The sequence below is a fragment of the Stylophora pistillata genome, chromosome 5, assembly GCF_964205215.1.
Source record: "Stylophora pistillata chromosome 5, jaStyPist1.2, whole genome shotgun sequence".
Taxonomy (NCBI): domain Eukaryota; kingdom Metazoa; phylum Cnidaria; class Anthozoa; order Scleractinia; family Pocilloporidae; genus Stylophora; species Stylophora pistillata.
In genome coordinates this window covers 16,980,323-16,997,021 of record NC_142523.1, presented here as the reverse complement: position 1 = coordinate 16,997,021, position 16,699 = coordinate 16,980,323, and the positions used below count along the sequence as shown (strand labels likewise).

The 16,699-nt window shown below is 35.7% G+C and overlaps 1 protein-coding gene across 1 annotated transcript in view; it reads left to right on the top strand.

The window, feature by feature from the left end:
* Positions 1 to 16,699, top strand: part of LOC111325110 (protein polybromo-1-like) — a 33,291-nt gene that overhangs the window by 4,171 nt on the left and 12,421 nt on the right. Inside the window, exons 6-30 of the mRNA XM_088760890.1 lie at positions 287 to 425; positions 802 to 965; positions 1,295 to 1,363; positions 2,561 to 2,659; positions 3,133 to 3,221; positions 3,807 to 3,934; positions 4,162 to 4,291; positions 4,413 to 4,482; positions 4,615 to 4,713; positions 5,288 to 5,380; positions 6,165 to 6,392; positions 6,692 to 6,745; positions 6,875 to 6,952; positions 7,340 to 7,429; positions 8,223 to 8,286; positions 8,871 to 8,958; positions 10,145 to 10,247; positions 11,455 to 11,508; positions 12,120 to 12,287; positions 12,913 to 12,964; positions 13,456 to 13,538; positions 13,723 to 13,784; positions 14,109 to 14,148; positions 14,339 to 14,425; positions 15,254 to 15,472. Of these exons, the coding sequence (XP_088617016.1) occupies positions 287 to 425; positions 802 to 965; positions 1,295 to 1,363; positions 2,561 to 2,659; positions 3,133 to 3,221; positions 3,807 to 3,934; positions 4,162 to 4,291; positions 4,413 to 4,482; positions 4,615 to 4,713; positions 5,288 to 5,380; positions 6,165 to 6,392; positions 6,692 to 6,745; positions 6,875 to 6,952; positions 7,340 to 7,429; positions 8,223 to 8,286; positions 8,871 to 8,958; positions 10,145 to 10,247; positions 11,455 to 11,508; positions 12,120 to 12,287; positions 12,913 to 12,964; positions 13,456 to 13,538; positions 13,723 to 13,784; positions 14,109 to 14,148; positions 14,339 to 14,425; positions 15,254 to 15,472 (2,550 nt within the window). The remainder of the gene's footprint in view (positions 1 to 286; positions 426 to 801; positions 966 to 1,294; positions 1,364 to 2,560; positions 2,660 to 3,132; positions 3,222 to 3,806; positions 3,935 to 4,161; positions 4,292 to 4,412; positions 4,483 to 4,614; positions 4,714 to 5,287; positions 5,381 to 6,164; positions 6,393 to 6,691; positions 6,746 to 6,874; positions 6,953 to 7,339; positions 7,430 to 8,222; positions 8,287 to 8,870; positions 8,959 to 10,144; positions 10,248 to 11,454; positions 11,509 to 12,119; positions 12,288 to 12,912; positions 12,965 to 13,455; positions 13,539 to 13,722; positions 13,785 to 14,108; positions 14,149 to 14,338; positions 14,426 to 15,253; positions 15,473 to 16,699) is intronic.

Sequence of the window (16,699 nt, the reverse complement as noted above, 5' to 3'; positions counted from 1 at the left end):
TGATATGGACACAGGATAATAATCTCAAAGAACAAGGCTGTGCTCTAGCAGCTCCTGGTGGCCCCTGGTGCCTTACTTTTGCTCTTGGGTGACTCTGAAATTTTAGTTTTTTCATACAAAGCATATGCTGGGCACCCTGGATTTCACAGTTTCAGAGCACTGGGCTCCATTCAATTTTCCTTAGAGCACAGCCTTGACGAATGTTGCCAGAAAAGAGGACAAGAGAACAATTTTTTGCAAAGAATACTTCATGAAGATCTGTGCTTAAGCTCTCCATTGTTGTTAGGAAGGAGATGGCGATGATGATGAAGGGGATGATGATGGTGATGAGGAAAGTGAGGATGATGACAAGACTGAGAACAGCAAGCAAATGTTTTATAATGAAGAACTTGCAGTTGGGAAAAAACAGTCTGGTTTCCCAGCAGGTCAGTAGCCAGGACAGGGTGAGAGTCAGATGTGTTTATCTTCAGCGATGGAAGCTCCTTTTTTTCAGTGTATTAACATGTAGATGACAAGCAAGAGGATTTTCTATAAAGTTATCCTTTTTCATGAAACAAGTGAAATAGAACGTTGGGAAATTGAAGAACCAACTGATAACAAGCTTTTAGTTGCAAAATTTTTATGTGAACCTCTTCAGGTGACCTTTGTTTTTTCATGGACCTGAGATTTAAGTTTTTCATTTTCTGTAGAGTCATTCAACAGTTTTTCACAACTACAGTAAATGATGCACTTGAACCACAAATAGACGGGATTCTGAAATTTTTAAGTTTACCAATAGACTTTCAATTTGGACTTTTTCAGATGAGGATGATAATGAGTCATCCTCCACACGAGATGATGAGGAAGCAGATTCTGCCTCTAATGTTCTAACTTACTGTGGGGAACTTGTCAGTGCGGTGTTGGAAATGAAAGATAGCCAGGGACGAGTCATTTGCCAACTTTTCAAGAAGTTACCACCTGAAAGTGTAAGTAGGATTTTGTAAGTAGGATTTTGAAAGTAATATATCAAATAAACTCTAATGGAAACACAGAACATCTATCGATTATCTGAGTAAAGATGCATGATATTCCATTGGTGCATACTAGAAGAAGTCTTAATTTTGTTGGAAAAATTAACCCTTTAGCCTCCAAAACCTGATTGTTAATCTTCCCCTTAAGCTGCACACATATCCTTGATAATCAGTTACAAGAATTTGGTGTTAGATATGATCACAGTATGTACCTGATAATTTTGAGTATTCGTAATAGCTGTTTGCTAGATAATATCTCTGATATTCCCAATTCTACTTACCAGCTTTATCCAGAATACTATGAGATCATCAAAGAACCCATAGACTTGAAAACAATCTCCACTAAACTGAGAGTAAGTATCTTTAACTCCCTTATCACCCAGAGACTAATATTTCTCCCAATAGTATAACCCTCAATTACATCGATTTTGTAATCTGATTGGCTCTCATTGGTGCAATTTATTCACAAATGGCACAATTTTTGGTCTTAATTGCATCTTTCTCCCAGCAATTGAGGAAGCATTTATTTATTAAAATATGTCAACCAATTTGTTGTTTAAAGAAACCAAATGAATGAAATTGCAGAAAAATGAAAAACAACTTTTGCAACTTTCTACAAACCAGCTCACTGCTGGAAAAAAAAAAACATTTGACAGACTAAAAAATCCTGTATCTAAGTGCCTGAATTTGTGATTTCAAAATGGATATTAACTTTGTCATTCAATTTTTGTGTGAAATCATACTACTCTTGTGATTTCAATCAAACTTGTGCTGCACACTCAACCTAATTGCACTCCACTTGGTTCAATCACCATAATTATGAATCAAATTTAAGTTCCTGAGGATATGGGAAATGATGGAAAACCCAAGAAGCTCTTTATTTTTATACAAAATAATTCTCCTTGTCAGCACCTCAGGAAATGTAGAGATAACAGTGTGGAGAATATGCATACTGATATGTTAGATTGTAAAGGGTTAATATGACTTCTTTAGGCTGCATTTATTTTCTTCATGCCTTGTTCAAAATTTGTGAGTTTGGATTAAAATAATTATGTTCAGTGGTCTGGTGTTGAAGCAAAATGTGCTTGACTTGTTATGGGAAAGAATGCATGGAGAAGGGCATATACTACAGGCTGTGGCATGTGTGTTGCTGGCAGGGTTGGGCAAGCCTAAACAGTCAGAAAATGTTACTCCTGGCTCAAAGATTTTGCTCAAAGGGAGACAACCTTGGCACATTGTAGGAATTGTAATTGATTAAAAAATACAGATTTAAAATCAAATAAACTTCAGTTGGTGAGACTAAAAAGTATCAGATGGATCATGCAAAATTGTGAAATCAAACTGTAACAAATGTAATAAGTTGTTATTTTTTTTCTCTCCAGAAACAGTGTATCATTATTGTTAACACAGAAGTCATGGGTGCACTTTTTGGGAGCCTTTTGGTTTATTTGTGTCTTTAAGTTTCCTTGTGTGTGCTCGCTCACTTCACCTCTGTTGATTGAGTACTTAAAGTTTTGAACATGATTCTTGAGCCCTTGTTGTTCCATCAGAATAACCAATATATGAACCTTGAGGATGCTGAGAAAGATCTGTTGTTAATGGTCAAGAATGCTCATGCCTTTAACGAGCCTGGCTCTCAAGTATATAAGGTTTGCCAACATTGAGTTAGTTATTTTATGAGCTACATAATTATTAAATAGGGAATACTAAACTTCAAAGCTATATCAGACACAGAATATTAGTAATCATAAATGATTATTTTACTTTTGATAAAAATTGATCAATGTTAAGGCTATGTTATGACTACCATTGACGACTTTTTATTATGTCTCTAAAAACCATCTTACCTGCATCCAATAAGCAAACTCTAACACAATTTTCATAAACTCCAATTTAAAGTGCCTCCAACATTTAATTTTGTTAAATGGTGTTTGTAAGTGGTAGTGTTCGTCAGGATTCTACTTATTTGACTTTCCATAGCTTTCATACTTTTACAAGGAACTCATAATTCATTAGAAAAAATTACTTATTTCTGTTCTTATGAAAGCTTGCAAATTGGTCATATCTTTATTGCATGCATTTTCATATTCAAAGTTTAAAAGGCCAATCTGTTTTGATGCAGGATGCCACTGCTATCAAGAAAGCAATACAGACAAAGAAGGCAGAAATTGATCACACACTGATGGGTGCCAAGTCAAGCAAAAGATTGAAGTAATCTCTTGTTGATAATAATGATAATAATAATAATAATAATAATAATAATCATCATCATCATCATAATAACAACAACAATAAGTTATAATTAGTTTTATGTTGACCAGCCATTGTTACCTGTCATTTTGTTGGCAAAAATGATTGAGTTCAATAATCATATCTGAATTTTGATGAATTTTTAATGGGCACTAATAAAATACCAGGAGAATTAGGGCTAGGGAATTACCCTGGAGAGAAATAGTTTTAAAGCCTCCTCCAGGGCTCGTCACTAACGGTAGCTAACTAGCCACAGACTAGTAGAAATTCAGTTTTGGCCGGTGGATTTCGATTTCCACCAGCCAGTTTAGCTAGTAAACAAACTGAAATTGTCGTAAAATCTAAGTTGTCACCAGCCACTTGGCTAGTAAGTTGAAAAGTTAGTGTCAAACCCTGCTCCTCGGGAGAAGTGTCTAAATAAGAAGTGAAGCATTACTGGCTCATGTATACATGAAAGATCTTTGGTTTCCCAAGATCTTTGATGTTGTTGAATTAGAGGTGATTGTAACATAATAAGGATCTTACTGATTCTATTTCAATTATAAGAGCACGCAGGAGCACTGGTAAGATGAACACTTCAGTGGCAGCATTCCTTGAGGAGACAGGAGATAGTGTGGAAGAAAGGCCTGAACTGCCTGAGGAGGAAGAACACCATACAGAAGATAGTTTACACGGTTAGTTAACATCACTCACTATGGACGAAAATTCATCTACAGTAAGCTGTCCTTAACTTCAATTTTGATAAACTCAGGACCTACACTCTGAGAATGAAGAAATTTTACACTGTAGATTATTGTTAAAAAATTAATTTGAGGTGATGAACACAATTCAGTATTCTTTTGTCAGCAGTGCAGACTTTGTAGTTTGGGATATATGTAAATGCTATTTTTCCTTTTGTCAGGTGATGAAGATGGTAGTGGAGATCAAGACTCAGACAACCCGCTCATGATGCTTTTTTCTGAGGTTTACCGTTTCACTGACCCAACTGGCCGTGCTCTCTCAGAGCCTTTCCTCAGGCTGCCATCAAGGAGGTTTGTGCTTCTTTGATCCCTTTTTGTAATTGTGATTTACATGTAACAGGTTTAAAAGTTCATGTCACTTTTATTAACAAGTTGAAACAATTTCATATCCTAACTTTTTCATTCACCACAGAGCTTACCCTGATTATTATGAAGTAATCAAGCAGCCTATTGCTTTGTCAAAAATCCGATCTCAAATAAAGGTGAGTTAAAAGAAAAGTCTATTTGGTCTTAAACTTTTTCTGAGGTGAATAGAATAAATGACCACATTGTTCATCTGAACATGTAGATTCTGTTATGAGTGACTAACTTGTCTTTGGTTAATTCCTTTGTAGACTGGTCAATATGAAAATATTGAGGAGCTGGAAAAAGACATGGACTTGTGTTTTCTGAATGCTCAAACATACAATGAGCCCAACTCAATGCTTTATAAGGTACATGTTTTTGTTCTTATGGAAATAACATGCTTATGTAAACACCATTAAACTTAATGCTCAGGTTATTATAATGGGATTTCATTCCTCCAAATTTATGTACCCTTGCTATTTAACCAAATGCAGAAGGGCCTTGAACATTATTATCTGTTGGCAAAGAGAATGTGATTATTGTTTTAGTGATTAATTGGAAATTCATAATTTGTTCAAAATGTCCTCTATTATATTTTGATATTTACCATTTTCTTGTTCTTTGAAAATGCAATATTGTTCAAAAAGTGAAGTTGTTCATATTGTTCAGAAAATAAACTGTGAACTTTTTAGAGTGTAGAGTGTGTTTAACAAAGTATGGCTCAGTGTTGAAGTTCTAAAATTAAGGCAGTTTGCTAACTGACTTCAAGTAACCAGTCAGTGGAGATATTTATTTTTACAGTTTCATATGGGGTAGATCTCAGTCTGACTTATTAATTCAAGCATTTCCAGGACAGAGTTTGATTCCAAACCAAGTTGTAAATGAGGAGCTATGTCCATGTTTAAGTCAGAGTCGGAAACCAATCAAATACTCTTGTAATAGGATGCTCAAAGGATGCAAGAACACATGAAAAAGAAGAAGGTTGAAATTTTGAAATATATGGAAGAGAGGGGAATCAGTTTAGAAGATTACAAGGTACATGTATATTACTTAAGAGTTATGATATCACAATGTTTCATTTGCTATTTTGCTTTTTAAAACATTTTGGAAGTAACTCTCTTCTTACATGGCCTCAATATCATTTATTAAAGTTCTACAGAACCAAACTAAGACAATCAAATACACTGCATACATTTAGAAACTACTGGTAATTCCTTATTGGTTAGGACACTGCTAAATTTCATGCGTACTACTTTTGCTCCTTTAAAACTGCAGCTGAAAATGTTGCAGAGTATTTAATCAAAGAAATCAATCCCTAGAAAAGATCAAAGTAAGAAAGAAACTTTTCATCGAGTAAATTATGAACCCCAATTGATGAAAGCATGGGCACCTACCCGATTTAAAATTTACTGTAACTTTATTAACTTGCAAAGGCAGTTTTAAATTATTGTAGTTTGTGTTTTAGCATTAGCCATGGGTCTCCAGTCATCATTAACAGCATTCGTAACCCAGGTAGAATGTTAAGAACACACGGGAAAACCTCATTACAAGGTTCTTTTAGTGTTCTCCAGCATGCTAACCCAGGTAGAATGTTAAGAACACACGGGAAAACCTCATTACAAGGTTCTTTTAGTGTTCTCCAGCATGTCAAGTGTGTAAGATGCTTCCATTATGAATGTTATCCGTTTTTCATACCTTTCATTTCCTTCTTTTCTTTTCTCGTTTTACCACTTCTTGCTTGATTTAAAATGGTAAATTAAAAATAATGCCAGAATCAACCACAGGTGTTTTTAACTTAAAACGTTTTTTCTATGTCCAGAAAAAGAAGAAGTCCAAGAAAGTGGAACCTGAGTTAGCAACAACAACAACAACAACAACTACAACAACAGTAACAACTGGAAAAGAGGTCACCAGTGAAGCCATGATTGAGAGAAAACCAAAGACAGAGATAAGAAAACCTAAGAAAACCAAACGTGTTGAGGAGGTTGACCCTATTTTGTTAAGGAAAAGAATGCGTCAGCTATACAAGGCTGTCATGAATTACCAGGTGAGAGTCAGAGTGAAGGTTTGAATGATTGATGGTACCAACATGGGGAGCATGTGAACAAGTACTGGTAATTTGATTTGAACTCAGTTGATTTTCTCTTAGTGGATTGTGCTTAATTTCAGTGAATTTGGAAAAGAGAGTTTTTTTGCTATCATTGTGATCAATGTGTGGGTAATGAAGAATAAAAATTTGTCCTATTTAGTTGATTATGTCTGGCTTGCCAGCTCTAGGCTTACTTGCTGTAGCAACAATAATTTGAGTTTGTAAATATGTGTATATCCCTTTGGATTTCCTTTCAGGATGAGAATGGAAGATACCTATCAGCAATATTTGTGGAACTTCCCTCTGCACAGGTTTGACATTAGCAATTGAAGATACATTTTTTAACTGTTGTGATTCTATGGCATCCATTTTCACTTTATATCTAACACTCAAAGCAGGCTTTGCTAGTCTAACACAACTAATACTTTTTGAATTACCAGGATTATCCAGATTACTATCAAGTCATATCTGAACCAGTGTGCTTGAGCCAGATTGAGAACAACATCAGGGACAGCAAAGTAAGTATGGAGTTGTTCATCGTGCTCTTGTTGAGATCTACATTTACCTTGAAACTGAGTCTGATAAACATACTTACCAACATCCTTGAATTTTTCCCAACAAATGAATGGAAGAAGGCTATAGATAGAATGAGTTCTCACAAAAACGTGGACCAGTAACTATTGGCATTGCAGTTATACATTTCCTGCTTTGTTTCTTTCATATGTGAATGGTGGTCTGAAATGCCACTATAAAACTTTACATCTGTAGGCACGTATACATTCCCACCAATGATTAATTTCCTAATGTATGCTGGTTATTTAACCAGAAACTGACTTGGTTGGTATGATCATTTTCAAAATTGGTGATGCCAGTAATTATTTTATATGTTAACTATGTTCCTCTAGTATTCTGGGGAGGAAGAACTGATGCTTGACTTTGAAGTTATGTTTGACAATGCACGTTATTACAATGAGGAGGATTCCCAAGTGTATCAGGTAGACAACTGTCTTTCAATGGACATAGCATTATTTTCCAAAGTTTTAAAATTTTATAATGCTAATTTTATTACTTATAGCAGGTAGATTAACATTAAAATATGATCAAATGCGTATAAAATCTCTGGAGAGGAGATGCTAAAGCGATGAAGTATTATCATTATCATGTATTATTTATCATTTTTCTTTCTGGAAAAAATAACTGGCAAGATTTCCATAGAACCCCATACATTAATTATGCATAGAGTGTTGCAAAGAAATCTTTACATTTAGTCTTGATGAAATGGAATGCATAATTAATGTATGGGGTTATATGGAAATGTTTCCAGAAAATCCCAACAGTGCTCTTAAATTACTCCGCAGATAACATTGTAATGGCATAAACATTTCTCCTTTACTACTGAAGAGTTCAACAGGTTTAACTATGAAAACTACCTGCAGGTGTGAAATTGAAAAGAAATCAACAAGGAAGGCTTCTGCCATTCCTTTTTCCAGATCCCTTTATCTCTTTGAGGTGGCAGAGCCAGTACTGGAAATCAAAGGGCTTGGAGATGGGAATTACAATTTTCAAGTCCCAGATTCTAGGACCTCCAGACTGAAATTATGGATCCTTATGTTGATACGTAAACTGCATGTAAAAAAATTTGGCTTAAAAAAAAAAACTAAAAAAAACAACAGAAACAAGTAGACAAACAAGTTTATTAACTTCTGGGCTATTGGTTCATGACAGGTTGACAGTGAGGTTTAACATTGTTATTTTGATTTTGACATTTTGAATTTTGTATTTTGAAAGGATGCCTGCACATTGGAGAAAGTGCTTAGAAAAAAGAAGAAATCACTTGGTCCACTTCAGCAAGGTAAAATGTATGATCATTTCATAAAACCACTGTACCAATGGTATGATTGTCTTCAAACACCACTGTACAGTGTGCTACATTTTAGATACAAAAGTATATTCTCACTCTTATATAGCTTTGTATCATGCAAATTGAATTTTGTATCTTTAAACCAATGCTGATTATTCCAGTTGCACCTTTACTATCTTTTAAAAAATGCAGGGGAAGACTCTTGCATCCCTTGTGGGAATTCACTCCCCCCCAATCCCCCAAAGTTCTAATGAGGCCAGAACACGGTGTTAGTATTTGTAATTTTTTTCTTAATGAATTCCGTCTGCAAAGCTTAAGGAGGCACAAACATTTTGTAGTCTTGTTCTCATTGAATTGTGCCTGCAAAGTAATTTTTGGTGGCATTTCTGTAATTTTTACACACACTGTACTAATTTTTTATCCCAAATAGAAAAATCAAACAGAATCATTTTTCTATCCTCAAAGTAATAAAATGATTGATATAAGCATCATTGTATCACAATCCTCAGCTTTGTCTTATTTGATTCCTTTTCAAATTCCCATCTGACTTTCTTTTTTATAAATTAAATAAACAGCTCCTTCTCAGGCTGTTGAAGTGCCTGCTGGGACATCTCATGCAACACCAGTTAAGCAGGCAACACCCACCAAGTCTGGGAGAATATCGTAAGTCAAGTAATTAATCTTTTCTGAGAAGCTTATTAATCAATAGCCTATATTTTTATTAATTAAGTTAAAGTGGTGGATGTAAACTTCAACTTCTACAGTTTCCACCTTTTTCTATGGTTTCCAGCCTGCCTGCTTTCTTTTTTTCACCTGTGGGCCTTTACATACTCCATTGACTTCCACCTCTTCTTAACACAAATGCAAGATGGATTATTGGTCTCCAGTGTTAGAGCATACAACCTATCTGTATTTATGTCTTATGAAATATTTTGAATATATCAACAAAGTTGAAATGGTAAATTGGCCACCCTTATGGTTGTAAAAGCTGACATTTCGAGCATTAGCCCTTCGTCGGAGCGAATAGAGGAATTGTGGGTTGTGTATGCTTTTAAAGGCAGAAAATGGAGCTACGTGATTGGTGGAAACATGGCAACGAGAAAAGCACAAATAAATTTGTTGATACCTGTGGGATTTAGACTGCCGGTTTGAAAGATGAGCCTTTGTTCAAGAGTTTTGCGGCTTTCCATGCTACCTAAGTGTAAGGAAAGACCGCAGATTGCCATATGTTGCTTAGAATGATTCATTCATCTTTCATCTTTCAAACTGGCAGTCTAAATCCCACAGGTATCAACGAATGCTTTTCATTCCACTAATTTATTTGTGTTTTTCTCGTTGCCATGTTCCCACTAATCACATAGCTTCATTTTCTGCCTTTAAAAGCACACACAACCCACGATTCCTCTATTCGCTCCGACGAAGGGCTAACGCTCGACTCATCAGCTTTTATCGTAACGGTGGCCAATTTACCATTTCAACTTTGTTGATATATTCAAATTATTTCATTACCCCCACCGACGCAGCGCCAAACAGTTTTTTTAAAAACTATCAGCCTTTATTCTTATGAAATAATTGTCAGATCTTTACAAGACAAAACTTAAGTTTATTTCAGTTCAAGTTGAAATAGTAACTTGATCCTCCTTTGTTTCCTCCAAGATAAGGGGATTATCTGCATGACAGGTGCAAATATACAATTTAAGAGTTTTTACTTGTTGTGGCTACCTTAACAAAAGGGATAGATTACTATTGGCAAGGAAAATGATTTTTCATTTCAAAATACCAAGTTGAACATAAAAAACAGTCATGGTTTTTTTCTGAAAAATTCTTTATATGTTATTACTACTAACAGATCCTCACCTGGTGCAGCCAAAAAGTACAGTCAGGTGCCTTCTGCTACCAATGAATTAAAGGAACTGTGTCGGGAGTTGTTTAGTGCTGTTAAAGATTGCACTGTAAGACATTTAAGACTTATATCAATTTTCTTATAATGAAGAGCTGAGTGCATGAGAGCAAATTTGTGTAAGCCATTCATTACATGCTAACGAACTGTTCATTGTAGGCAAATGAAAAGAACAATTAAGAACAGCTGTGAACATTTATTCAACCAGCCAATATGCTACAAAGGGTAATGATTTTTGTTGAGTGGTAATGACTGTAAAGTCACAAAAATCAGCTAAAAGGCCAGTATATATTCAAAAGCACTACACATATGTGTGCACATTGACCTTTTGGTTCCACATAATGTTCTTGGCTAATTTTTGGCTAAAAAAACAAGTTGTTTGAACAGTCCTGTACATTCCAATGTGTGTCAAATGTTTTTGTGAGTTGTGACCTGTTTGGACACATGCAAGTGATTCAAGAGTTCACAGTTAACTGTTCTTAATTGTTTTTCTCATCAGCATTTAGTGTGTGTAAATGTCTACAACTGTTCTTAATTGTTCCTCTCATTTGCCTGTAACAAATTGTTTGTGAGCATATAATGGACAGGTTATACGATTTTGCTCTATTGATCAGTTTTCATGGGACAACTCTGAATGTTACTTTTAGATAGTTGATTGAGCTGTGTTTGTCGGCAAGTTTTATATGTTTATATTATAATATCAGTACAAGACATATACCTGTTCTCGCACAGAAGTTTCCATTTCTACGCTCCTAAAGCTTTTTACATCTAGATAAAAAAAGCTCAAGATGGATTAGCCTCCTTCAGATAATCAGTATATTCAAAACTCACTCAGCAGTGTGAAGTAATTTTCTTCAAAGCGTATTTATTTTTATGAAACTGTAGCAGGTTTAGCCGATCAGGAAGGTTACAGTAACACAGAGGCGTGTTGAAACAGTCACCTTCCACTAGTTGCTTATGTTAAAAATCACATTCTAACAGTGAGTGACTGGGACCAAGGACTCTGAGGCAGGGAGAGGGGGCTTGTCAACAGTATTACCGTGTCTGCATTTTCTGAGGAAAGCTGAAGTTGAAAAGGAGTGCTGTTTTTTAGTACTGGATTGGAAGATGGATGGAGGGTTTTTGGCCAGGGACTCACTGGCATGCATGCTGGCAAAATTTAATATTAAATTTCATGGGGTTCATACCTGAGACTCGTGACAGAACTTTTTGAACAACAATGGTAAAGGCTCATACCTTTGTTTCTTTACTAATTTCAGGACAGGCATGGAAGACAACTTTGTCTCATCTTTCAAAAGCTGCCATCAAGAACAGTAAGTACAGTTTCTTGTATTTCTTGTTGTATATTCAAAATCATTAACAGCAACCAGTGAATCTATGAGAACTCATGACAAGTGGTTGTTAAAGTTCTTGATTCAAGGCACACTTACTTTGCAGCTTAAACATGTTGTGGGTTTTTATCTCTTAAGTAGCAATATTCCATGTAATGAGCAAGGAACAATTTTTTGCAGTTCAGGATGACTGCAATTTGTGGTGGGAACTAACCTTTGTGAATACTGTTCATGCATTGCTGAGCAATGATAACCTATAAAATAAAAACCTACAAGATTTTCATGCTACATATGTAAATTTGAAAAAGTTCCTGTGCAGTATAACTATTGGTATTCCACCCATCCTTCCAAAACCAAAGAACAGGAGTTAACTTTTGGAATGGTGAGACATTTATATGTAAAAACTATGCATATTGGTACTGATGAAAGCACTAGACTAAGTGTTACCAAATAACCCTAATGACTTTGCAATTTTTTAATATTTTCAAGATTTTGGAATATATAGTAGTCATGGCTGTGATTGGTTTTTAAGAATGAGTTCATAGTATAGTCTCAAGTTTCATTCCAGTCTGCTTTGGTTTCATTTGTGACAGGAATATCCAGACTATTACACACTGATCAAAAAGCCAATAGATATGGCCAAGATCAACTCCAAACTTTATGGAGAACAATATCATACTCTGGATGACTTCCTCTCAGATTTTCAACTGATGTTTGACAATGCTTGTCGCTACAATGAACCTGACTCTCAGGTCTACAAGGTAGGGAGTCTCCTCAAGTAAGTTTTGTACAGAACTTTCATTACCTTTTTTTATCAAGTAAGATTTTATGGGTCAGTTATTTTAAACAAAGTTAAGCTGTTGTTGAATAAACCGCATTCTAAACTATCCTGAATTTAGCTGAATCAGTTTTATCTGAACATTAATTTTTGTAAACAGTGTCAAGAGGGCTGAAAGCTACTGCTCACTTAAAACTGCCGCTTGGGTTAGACCTTGTGTTAATAACCCACCATATGAGTTTTCAGTCCAAAGTGAAAGGCTTCATTCTTGTTTTAGATTAATATATCACAAACCATTTTCATCTTAATTGTCTTTGGCTTTAGCTTGATGATTAGACAGTTGAGGCTGATAAAAATCCCCTATCTTAAAAGTAGACCAAATGGTTCTGTACTCAACAGGTATATAGAAGGTATAAGACTGGGTCAGAAATTACCTTTTTCAAAATTCTGTTTTAAAAACCAGTATGCCTTGCAATCTAATTTGAGGCACAATGACAAAATTGAAATTGAATTTCTCAGTGTAAAGTAAATAATTATGAAGAAATTAGAATGTCATTTTGTACAATAATTTGAGGAACACAGTCTAATTTTTTGTTGTCCTTCACAAGGATGCGTTGAGCCTTGCCAGGGAATTGTTGAGAAAGAAAGTAGAATTAGTTGGTAAGTGTGTTATTAGCATGTAGTTTTTGTTAAATGTGTATCACAAATGTTCTGTTTGGTTAGTACTTTTAATTATTTTATTCATTAACACTTCATGTAAAGGTAAACTTGTCCAGGATGTGTACAATGATGAAGGCTAGTGAATGTCATTAATGAAAATGTCTAAAAAAGTGCAAAAACACACCATGCAAAAATGAATAAACTTTAGGTAGCTTGTTTTTTGCATGAGCATGGAACCAAGAAATTGAGGAATTGTTCCCCAGTCCTTTTGTTCCTCTCATGAAAAAGCAAACTTATAGGTACATGTAGCTTGTAATTTGAAATTAATTTCCTATATGACTGATTATACAATCATTTTATGACATGTATGTACATGTATACTATAACACAAGACCCTTGCCTAAACGTTCAGTGAATCTACTAGAAGGTTTGTGTTGTAGAAATTGGCACTGTTTGATGTTTCCTAATATTTACCGTAATTGTATTTCTAGGAGATGAGAGTAAAGTGCCCAACATGCAAGATGTTGTTCGCAAACTTTTGAATGCTTTGCATCAAGCTATAATGACTCATGTGGTAAGACTGTCTTGTTAATCTCTGTTTAACAATTACTAAAGTCAGTAGTAGGATTGGCTGTCAATTCTACATTTATATGCTCCACAGGCCTCTTAACTTCTGTTAATTATATTGTAAAATATTATTTATCTATAAAATGTTTTTCACAATTTTAATGGTTTTCTTTTACATACATTGCTTGCAGGATGATGAAGGACGCTGTTTTAGCGATTCTCTGGCAGACTTTTCTATACTTCAACAAGACAAGTACATTGATTTTTGATCCTTCTGCAAGTTAACAGTTGCCAATGATCAAACTGTTTGTATATTTTGAAAAAGTCAAATTGTTTGCTTTTGATATTACTGATGCAAGCATGCTGTTTGCCTAACTTGACAAGGAAGTATGACTGTATCTATTAAACCATAAACAATGCTTTTTTTTGGGGGGGGGGGGGCATTTAGTGTTACCCTTTGTAAAGCTTGTGTTACAAAGGATTGTGTGCAGGATTTGCTAGAAAACTCTCAAATGACAGAGGAATGTTTAGTCTCATTCTTGTACATTTAATTAATCTTATCTCAATCCTATTGCAGGCGTTTATCTCTGTCCAGCATTGGAGAAGCCCTCAGAAAGGTATTACAATTATTTATTTTCAAAGGGGGTACTTGATATGTACACTTAACAAGTAAGTTTTCATGTTGAAGAAATCTATCAAGCTAATAGGGTTAACTGATGTGCTGTACAATTCTTTTTAACCCCTGTGGTTGATGACATCTTCATTGATTCACGCTTTAATATTGATGTAATATATGATTTATCAAAGGGGCAGTACCACAGATTGGACAGATATCAAGAGGATGTTTTTGCAATCTTGGAAAAGGCCAGGGAGATCTTTCGTTCAGATACTGAGGTGCTTTATTTTAACTTCTACTTTATGCACAGAATTATCACATTTTTGCTAAATTTTCTGAGGAGTTGTAAACAGACAGTGTAATTGGACAGATGGATGTAATCACACACTTGTTATTGGACAGTTACCCATCACAAAAAACTTTAATCATAACCACTTTCATAAATGGCTGCTGGATTAATATTCTTTTGTTTAAACTTAAATTAGCACTTCCGGCCTCGCTTGAGATAATGTATTCTTTTGAATTTTGTACTGGAGAATGAGGCCAGAAGGGCTAATTTAAATTTAAACAAAAGAACATTAATCCGACAGCCATTTATGAAAGTGGTCTATACAGTTGCATTAGGTAGTCATGCTAATTACACTGAATAGTCCATTTTACAGTTGTGTGCTTGGTTGCCAAGCCTTTGAATGGGAGTGAGGCGAGGGATGACCTTGTTATGATACAAACCTTGCTGCCTTTCAAATGTAAATAACTTTGTTATCATGCTAACTAGATACATGTCTCTATCATGACAAGGTTACCTTCAGCCTCACTCCAAATCAAAGGCTTGGCAACTAAGTACACAACTATAAAATGGCCTATTGAACCGACTAACAGAGTTGAACTGCATTAAAGATAGAATAGAGGAACCAGTATTTCAGTAAAGCTTTTAAAATTCATAAATATAGTTGAGTTGTGATTACTCCTTTCAAGTCAGAGGTTTGTTACCTCTGATTGAAAATTATAAACACCCTATGATACAATTTTTTATTTTAAATATTAATTGCTTATATGAAACAGTTTGTAGTCAAGTGCATTTTGTAGTGGTTTTTTTTTTTGTCTAGATGTATGATGATGCAGTAGAATTGCAGCAGTTCTTTGTGACCCAGAGAGATAAGCTGTGCAAAGATGGAGAGAGATTTGTTTCTCCAGCCCTTGTCTTTATCAAAAGGCACTTACTCCAAGATCTGGACGAGGAGAGAAAATCAAAAGCTGACACAGAAGGCAAGGAAGATGAAAAGCAAAAAGAGATTGAAAAGGGAGCAGGGAAACAACATTCTCAGGTAAGTACGACAAGTGGAGCTAAAATATCATTGGCAATGATTACAGTCTTTGAGTTGATATGCATAGGGTACCGGTACTTAACAAACCCTAACAATTTAATGGACTGGAACTCGTGTATCCTTAACCAGTTTTTATTAATGACAGTATGGAAAATAGCTTTGGGGTAGTTTCTCTGTCTGTCATCAAAACAGACTCGTCAGACTGCACGTCAGCTTATTCTGCTATTTAAAGCGTGGAGTGACTTGAAGAATTGCTACTGGTGGAGTGTTACTCAGCACAGACTCGTCAGACTGCACGTCAGCTTATTCTGCTATTTAAAGCGTGGAGTGACTTGAAGAATTGCTACTGGTGGAGTGTTACTCAGCACAGACTCGTCAGACTGCACGTCAGCTTATTCTGCTATTTAAAGCGTGGAGTGACTTGAAGAATTGCTACTGGTGGAGTGTTACTCAGCACAGACTCGTCAGACTGCACGTCAGCTTATTCTGCTATTTAAAGCGTGGAGTGACTTGAAGAATTGCTACTGGTGGAGTGTTACTCAGCACAGACTCGTCAGACTGCACGTCAGCTTATTCTGCTATTTAAAGCGTGGAGTGACTTGAAGAATTGCTACTGGTGGAGTGTTACTCAGCACAGACTCGTCAGACTGCACGTCAGCTTATTCTGCTATTTAAAGCGTGGAGTGACTTGAAGAATTGCTACTGGTGGAGTGTTACTCAGCACAGACTCGTCAGACTGCACGTCAGCTTATTCTGCTATTTAAAGCGTGGAGTGACTTGAAGAATTGCTACTGGTGGAGTGTTACTCAGCACAGACTCGTCAGACTGCACGTCAGCTTATTCTGCTATTTAAAGCGTGGAGTGACTTGAAGAATTGCTACTGGTGGAGTGTTACTCAGCACAGACTCGTCAGACTGCACGTCAGCTTATTCTGCTATTTAAAGCGTGGAGTGACTTGAAGAATTGCTACTGGTGGAGTGTTACTCAGCACAGACTCGTCAGACTGCACGTCAGCTTATTCTGCTATTTAAAGCGTGGAGTGACTTGAAGAATTGCTACTGGTGGAGTGTTACTCAGTCGGTCAAGTTTCTCCGACAATTTGCTAGCACTTTTTCATAATCTTTGCTGAATATAGCCCCGAATCTTGGCAATTACACTGTGAGCTTCTATGTCTCTCACTAAGTTTGTTAATTTTTACTCAACCACTCTCACTCAAGTGTAAAAAGT